Here is an 8,377-nt window from a genome sequence, read left to right as displayed (position 1 = left end):
CGATACATTGAGTACACTGGAAGAGTTGTGGAGGGTATAATATGGTAAACCATTTATTTTTGTTGTTGTAACTTTCCTGTTTGATTCCTCAGTCTTCACTTGACAAAACATGATGTAGAAGTTTCATCGTCGTCGTCAGAATAAGAATCGTCCTCATCAAAGGCATTTACGAAATCTATCACAACGTGGCGGTTCCTGTCGGATTCAAACTGTGCCTCGGCCTTGCTTGATTCGGTTGAAACATCCGAGGAAGATGGTGCAATGGTGAAAACACAAGACGATTCAACACTTGTGGTGTTCTGCGTCGATCCATCCGTGTTTACCTGAGGGCTCATGCTTGAATGCTCATCTGAGAGCTCGTATACACCGAGCACCTGAATACAGCAAGTGGGTGATGGTGGTGTTGGTACTGCGTTCGTTTTCTGTGGACTCTCATTCAAAAGTTTATCTGTGAGTCCATGAGCATCTGCTTCAAGAACAGAGCATGCTTGTGGTTCAGGTGGTACTTCATTTCTGTGCTGAGGGTTTTCTGAAGTCTCCATTTTCTGGTATTTGATCGACTGGCTCGGTTGTCTATTAATGATCTTGCTTGGTTTTCTTGCATTGTGCTTCCTGCCTTTGCTGGCCCTGCAAAGCACCAACAGATTTAGATATCGTCAACCTTCATTCTACATGTACAACATTATGGATCAAGCAATGGAACAATTTACTGCCTTGTGTTGTGCACAACTGTTCAAAGATGGCCAGGTAATAATTGCAGATGCAAATGTCCTCCCACTTGGAAAACACCGAGGAAGACCCGAAGAAGGCGGGTTATTGACTTTGCAAATATGAGAAAATTTTGGGTATGAATGTTAACATTCGATAAGGTGAGACTGGTACGGCCTTGTTCATCTTCGACAGTTTCCTCTAATTTATTGGATGAGATCATTGCAAGATGAATAAGTTAAGGCTGGCCTCTGAGATTCCCTTCAAGGGAAATGAAGGTCCAGGGAAGATGCCTGTATCCCATTTATAAGGGGGGTGGGAACAACGATGGTGGCGTGGTCGGTGATAATTTTAAGGCCTCAACCACCGTGAGAAAACACGAAGATTTTCAACTCCACTGCATACATTCAGAGTTAGAGGTTGGGGTTAAGTTGTCAGTTGCTGTGTTGATGGAGTGTCAGCACCGTCCATAATTCGTGAATAATTCAGATGAGTTGTATTTTGAGGTCCTCCAATTTTTTGGAACCAGTGAGGTCCAGGTAAGACGTGCTGGGATTGGAAAGGCATATACACTGGGAGCGGCTATTTTATCTTCGTGGAAGACTCTTGCAGGAAGGGCAGAGCCTTTGTGGTGGGCTGGCTGATAATTCGCTGAGAGCATGCAAGTTCGTGAGTCAATAAATTGAGGTGTCCAAATCTGTGACAACTAACGGGGTGTTTGATCCGAAGCAACGGGATGTAGCCTTTTAATTGGACAGGGTTTGAAGGCAATAAGGTATATCAGTGTAATAGGAAGGAGAGAAGAGGAGTGGAGGACGCCAATGGGCCGACCAGGTTGCTCCTGGCTGCAGCATCTCACGAAGATGGGGAGGGGCCAGGCATCTGCCTGGGCGATTGCTACACCGAGGCGCCTGGAGTACTGGTGGAAAGTGGATGCAGCAACGCGCTGCTCCGGCGCATTCTCCCATATCTGACCTGACCTGACCATTTGCCGTTCTTGTTAATGTGACGTTCTATAATTAATCCGCATCGTTGTACCATATGGGCCATTGTAGTTAATTCATAGAACAGTACCCCTGGAAAGGTAGTGAGTGGCAGCAGAAATAGTTGGTAGGTTGAAATTGGAATTGGATCGGAACTTAGAAACATTGTAGATATATGTGTGCAGGGTTATTGACAGGACTGGAAGGCAGCATTAGTGGGGATTGGTGCTTGTGTCAATCCATGATGAGCGTGATGTCTGAGAGGGCTCGTCAAAGAATTGTTTGTGGCCAGTGTTGTGTATTTTTTTAACGTTAAAACAGCCTTTTCATCTCCTCCCCCCCTCCATCCCAAACAAATATTTCCCTCCCACTCCTTTTTCACACCCTTTTGATATCCAAGAGCCTGCCACATTTTCTCATCCCAACTCTTCCCCCAATTCCCCCATGAAGTGATTCTGACGGATTTATTTAATCTGGTGTTGGTTGGCCGTGAATGGCCTACTCCTGCGTCTGCTACTCCTGGTATTCCTTGTTATCCTGTTCAGAATACAGGAACAAATTGATAAGCGTTTGGCTTGATTCCCCTTTAAATCTCAGTCGTCTGTGGTCTTGATTAACTGGCGAGGTTCGTCTGAACTTCAACTGTACAGTGATCTCCTTGCGGTTACGGGTGGTTGTTGTCCCCATCCTAACATGCAGCACTAACATGTAATTCTAAAAGTAGTTTGTGTGCTCACCTGCTTAGAGAAAGGAATGCATATTGATCGGTCTGAAGTCATCTTACAACTGTGAACATGCTGAGTGAATGAATGAGGATTTTAAGTGAAGTTGTCACTAAGTGCAACCAAATGAAGTTTGTCATACTTACTCCTTGAGAGATCTGAACTTCGCGAAGAGGTAAATGAAGAGCAATATGAAGAAGAAAATAATAGCGCTTAAAGCTATTATCACCTCGACAGCAATCCAGGAGAATTTACGCGCTGCTGGAGTGTTTCTGTTGTTTTCTTTACTGTCAGACACTACAACAGAAAAATGTTCATTATTAGCAGTGATCAATGAGAATAACTAAAAATACAAACTACAATACATTTTTGACTGATGTGGCGGTGTCACAGAAATAACCTTCGGAGAGTGGCACACCTGTACCTTCAAAATTCAGAATTCAAAATAATTTCTATTTTTCTCCGCATATTATGTTTGTGGGGTCGGGATCAGTCGTTGAAATTAAAGACCACAGCACCGTATGTGTTTTACTTAGTTTTTTTTCGGACGAGGTTCTAATCGAGGAGTTAATGAACAGCTCACACATAACAAAAAGAAAAGTAGCTTTCCATTCAAAGTACACTCCCCCCATAACAAATCCTCCAGCACGCAGCACATGGAGTCGGAATTGGGAAGGAGCGGAGTACAATAATTGATTAATTAATTGCGTAATTAAAATAAATAAATAAAATAATAGGGAGCCTGGTGTTGGCTTCGTGGTTATTGTGGTTGCTTGGGATCCTTGGGGTCCTGAGTTTAAGCCCCGCTGGCCACTGAATTAACATCAGCGGGGTTGACTCAGCCTGTTGTCCTTCCAAGGTCGGCGAAATGAGCACCAGCATACTGGTAATTATCCGTGTGTGTCGAAGGCGACTCAAGGGTTGGCGTCAGGAAGGGCATCCGGCCGTAAAAACATTGCTACAAGAAAGGGTACCATGATTGGAGCCCGCAAAAATCTGACCCCTGCTCTGGGAAAAAGGCTTTAAAATGGTGTGATGATGAAATAATAATCATTAATTTCACAATTAATAGCATACCCAAAGCACCACTGTTTCTTCTGAATCTGTAACTTTTTGAAAATGAAGTAATTTATCGAAAAATGAATGATTAATGAATCAATAAATCAAAAATAACCTTTGGAGATAAATAACTTGGTCACTGTCATGTCCAAATATCAGCTTCTGAGCTCAAAAGGTGCCTGAGATGGAAATAAAATAAATTGGTAATTAATAAATCCAAAGTAATTAATTAATAAAAAATTGATAAATACAAAATCGCTCTTTTTTTGCCAAATATCTTCACTTTTATCCCCAAATTTCAGCTTCCCAGCTCAAAGGATGGCTGAGATATTGCCTGGACAAATAAGCGAACAAACAACGAAGAAAACAAACGGAGTAAAAACAGAGTACAGTACTCCCTTCCTTGTCCCCCGGCGATGACATCATGCATCGCCTGTATATGGAATTGGGAAGGAGTGGTGTACAACTAGAACGGCACTCGGTGGAGCACAGTACCTCCGCCAGGCCGTACGGTTTATGTTTTGTATCCATCCCACTGATATATGGTCTGATATATCAGTGGGATACATCCCACTGATATCATCCCACTGATCCCATCCCACTTTCAATGTTTTTGACATTGAAAGCTGGAAATGGATGTGAACAACAACCTGCACAACCACAAAATCCCTTTCATCAGTATTTGCACAAATTACCTTTTTGAAGATGGAAGTCCTGCTCATTGTGAGAGTTCCCTGGATTCTCTGGAGGGTGTTTCTCCAACTCCTTCTCTCGAACATTTTGAAGGAAGTGAAAACGTTGCAATCCCATTTCCATGTTATCCAGGAGATGTTTGAGAGTTGAGATGATGTGTGTTGTTTTGGTTCGAGGTTCTCCTTGAGTGTTTGTTGCGTTTTCCAAGTGAAGGGTGTTTTCATCGTTTGGGAGAGTAACCTCGTTAACTATGGCTGAAGTCAGGTTTTCGATCGCCAGTTGTACAGGTTCTTCCAACATGAATTTGGGTATTTCTGAAACCTGGTCTGAGAGAGGAAAAAATAAAAAAAAATAAAGTAAAACAGGTAATCGTGGACTTGAACAGTGAAATGTAATGTTTCATCCAAGAGAGATAAATCCATGAAGATGTCTCGGCGAAACAAATCAACATTCAAGTTTCTTTTTCAAACCCGATAATTATTAAACATTTTCAAACAATTTTTGGTTTTGGACTGCGATTCAGGAAAACCTCAGAGATTGTCTCTGAAAATCTTCATGTAACTCCAACATCGTTTTCAACAATCCAAAGTAATCACAAAGGCTCCAGAGATTAATCGTTTTTCGTGAAAGTGAAGCCCAAACCTCCTCACCTTGCATTGCAGTTGTTGTTGCCACACAAATACAAATGAGGTTCACAATGAACCACAAATGATTCACCCATTGCACGAGCTTCTTCATCTTTGGATATCACCATCAACAAGACACGCGCACAACAGGAGTGTTCAGCACGACAAACAGAACACGTTTGGAGCAAAGAACAAACGTTGCCATGGACACCAGCATGTTGACGGTCGTCATGACGACGCATATGACAAGGTAAACAAGATGTGCAGTTGGTTGAAAGATAAATCAGAGTCCGTTATTTATTTATTTGTTTTTAAACGTTTGAATTTCCCAAAACACCTTCAAAATTATTGTAAATTGCTGGAAATTCAATGTAATTCGTCAAAATTAAACAATGATTGAGGAAACAGTTTTTCTTGTTGTTTCTTGATGACTTTCCTGCATTGTTTAAATTCTGTTTGGATTTCACTACCTTGACTAATTATCTACCAACTGAGGCTTTTGTCCCCAAATTTCAGCTTCTCAGCTCATAGGATGGCTGATATATTGACTGGACAAATAAGCAAACAAACAAACGGAGTAAAAACTGAGTACTCCCTTCCTTGTCCCCCAGCGATGACATCATACATCGCCTGTATATGGAATTGGGAAGGAGTGGTGCACAACGAGAACGCACTCGGTGGAGCACAGTAACTCCGCCAGGCCGTACGGTTTACGTTTTGTATCCATCCCACTGATATGCCGGATCTGCAACCGGACCATTCGTCCCCCCGTCCCACACCAAAATCTAATTTACTTGTCCTTGTCATTTAACCAACTCGTCCACCAAGTTTCGTCTGAATCTGTCCACAACTTTTTGAGATATCGTGCTGTGTATCGTTTTTGGTCCCATCTCTCAATGGTGAAGAATCACTTTAAAAATCCTTGTATTTGGACCTGGATCTTCACCGAAATCTCCTCAATTTGTCCTTGTCAGATACCAAACTGTTCCCTCAAATTTCTTCCGAATCCATCCATAACTTTTTGAGATATTCTGTTCACAGACAGACAGACAAACATGTAAACGACCTCCGTTAACCTTTGGTGGTGGAGGTGATGAGCATGATGTGAAAGAGAAGATGGACAGGTTGAGTATTCAATAATCCTTCAAACATTGCTCCAACTGTTCCATCGAAGTCGGACCTGGAAAACTGTATCTGCTTGTTGTATTTAATCAATGAAAATGAGAACCTATTCATGGGACACCTTGTAGATTCTCCAACCCCACCCCCATCTCCTCCCCCCCCCCACTCTCCCTAAATCTTCCTCCACCTTCCCTGCTCCCCCTCTCTTCCTTGACAGTTTCACAAGTATTACGTACAAACGTCTTGGTCAATCGCCCGTTGGAAGCCTTCCATCGTCTATTACCATGGTTACACAGTATCACCATGGTGACACAAATCAAAACAAAACATGTCCATTGATCCCACAGTTTTGTTCAGAAACGATTAATGAGGAACAAACGATGAAGTTTTTGAATGTCGATCAATGTTTTTGACATTGAAAGCTGGAAATGGATGTGAACAACAACCTGCACAACCACAAAATCCCTTTCATCAGTATTTGCACAAATTACCTTTTTGAAGATGGAAGTCCTGTTCATTGTGAGAGTTCCCTGGATTCTCTGGAGGGTGTTTCTCCAACTCCTTCTCTCGAGCATTTTGAAGGAAGTGAAAACGTTTCAATCCCATTTCCATGTTATCCAGGAGATGTTTGAGAGTTGAGACGATGTGTGTTGTTTTGGTTCGAGGTTCTCCTTGAGTGTTTGTTGCCTTTTCCAAGTGAAGGGTGTTTTCATCGTTTGGGAGAGTAACCTCGTTAACTATGGCTGAAGTCAGGTTTTCGATCGCCAGTTGTCCAGGTTCTTCCAACATTAATTTGGGTAGTTCTGTAACCTGGTCTGAGAGAGGAAAAAAATAAAATAATCATGGACAGGTAATAATCAGGTAAACAGGTAATCATGGACTTGAACAGTGAAATGTAATGTTACATCCAAGTGAGATAAATCCTGAAGATGTCTCGGCGAAACAAATCCACATTCAAGTTTCTTTTTCAAACCCCGTAATTGTTCAACATTCAACTCAGGAAAACCTGATAGATTTTCTCTGAAAACCTTCATGTAACTCCAAAATCGTTTTCAACAGTCCGAAGTAATCACAAAGGCTCCAGAGATTAATCGTTTTTCGTGCAAGTGAAGCTCAAACCTCCTCACCTTGCATTGCAGTTGTTGTTGCCACACAAATACAAATGAGGTTCACAATGAACCACAAATGATTCGCACATTGCACGAGCTTCTTCATCTTTGGATATCACCATCAACAAGACCGCGCACAACAGGAGTGTTCAGCACGACAAACAGAACACGTTTGGAGCAAAGGACAAACGTTGCCATGGACACCAGCATGTTGACGGTTGTCATGACTACGCATTTGACGAGGTAAACAAGATGTGCAGTTCGTTGGAAGATAAATCAGAGTCTGTTATTTGTTTTTAAACGTTTGAATTTCCCAACACACCTTCAAAACTATTGTCGATAGCCTGAAATTCAACGAAATTTGTGAAAATTAAACAATGATTGAGGAAACAGTTTTCCTTGTTGTTTCTCGATGACTTTCCTGCACTGTTGAAATTCTGTTTGGATTTCACCAGCTCGACTCATTATCTACCAACTGAGGCTGGCAGGATGGCCCGAGAAGTATGCACACTCGCCTCAAAGCTGTCTTGCGTGGGTTCGAATCCCAACACAGCAATAAACTGTCATCGGTGTTTCACAGGTCAGGTTATTCATCAACGTGAGCGATGTCCCTCGGATGGACGTGAAACCGGACGTCCCATCTGCCAGTAGTTGGTGGACGTTAAAGATCCTATGGTGTCCTTCGCGAAGAGGAGGTGAGCTATCGCCAGCACCATGAACAAATTCCAAACTGCGACCTTAACCCACAACAGAGGGCACCACATCAGTGGCACAGCCACACCCTCATCCGACGATGCCACCCAGCAGGCTTGTGCTTTTACAAAATAATAAGAAGCTTTCCAGTTTTTTTCCAGGCGAAACGGTAATTTGTGTAAACATTACAAACCACACGTTTCATAATCCGCACAAAGTATAAAGTCATCCAGACGATGAAGTGTGATGGACACTCATCTCTCAATGTGCCCGGGGTCCTTTTTATTACCCTTGCCAAAAGAGAGGGTGTTGCATTTGGGTTTGTTTGTTTGTTTGTTTGTCTGTCTGTCTGTCTTTGTTATTTGCAAAATCGAAGATTTTTCAAGTATATTGGTTCGTCCATTTTGTTATTCTGTCTGTCTGTCTGTCTGTCTGTCTGTCTGCGTGTCTGTTTATCGCCTACAAATCACAATTTTAAACCGATTTTCACAAAACTTCACCACATGGTAGAGTTTGTCATAAAGAAGAAGCCTTTTGTTTTTCAGTCAAAAAGTCAAAAGGCCAACATTGGCCAAAGGTCAACAACTTCGGTGAGATTTCTAAAATCCTCAATTTTCATCCGATTGACCTGAAATTTAAAGAGGATTTATATTTCAGGTCAC

General features: G+C 42.1%; 1 protein-coding gene across 2 annotated transcripts in view; it reads right to left on the bottom strand.

The window, feature by feature from the left end:
- LOC147023209 (uncharacterized) overlaps positions 1–6,742 on the bottom strand; it is a 6,927-nt gene extending 185 nt beyond the window's left edge. The window contains exons 1-4 of one of the 2 annotated variants that reach the window (XM_085888390.1): positions 4,816–5,505; positions 4,168–4,491; positions 2,560–2,710; positions 1–627 (exon numbers count right to left, since the gene is read on the bottom strand). The exon at positions 1–627 is cut by the window's left edge and continues 185 nt beyond it. In XM_085888390.1, the coding sequence (XP_085744516.1) occupies positions 96–627; positions 2,560–2,710; positions 4,168–4,491; positions 4,816–4,903 (1,095 nt within the window). In that variant the 5' untranslated portion in view covers positions 4,904–5,505 and the 3' untranslated portion in view covers positions 1–95. Of the gene's footprint in view, positions 628–2,559; positions 2,711–4,167; positions 4,492–4,815; positions 5,506–6,404 lie in introns of those variants that run through there. The other variant, XM_085888391.1, reaches the window with a different exon arrangement.
- Between the last annotated feature and the right edge of the window lie 1,635 nt (positions 6,743–8,377).

Source organism: Eptatretus burgeri, chromosome 7 (genome assembly GCF_056783735.1).
Source record: "Eptatretus burgeri isolate ZD-2024b chromosome 7, Ebu_testis_v1, whole genome shotgun sequence".
In the NCBI taxonomy this organism is placed as follows: domain Eukaryota; kingdom Metazoa; phylum Chordata; class Myxini; order Myxiniformes; family Myxinidae; genus Eptatretus; species Eptatretus burgeri.
Note: the sequence above shows the minus strand (reverse complement) of the source record. Positions and strands in the feature narration are given on the sequence as shown.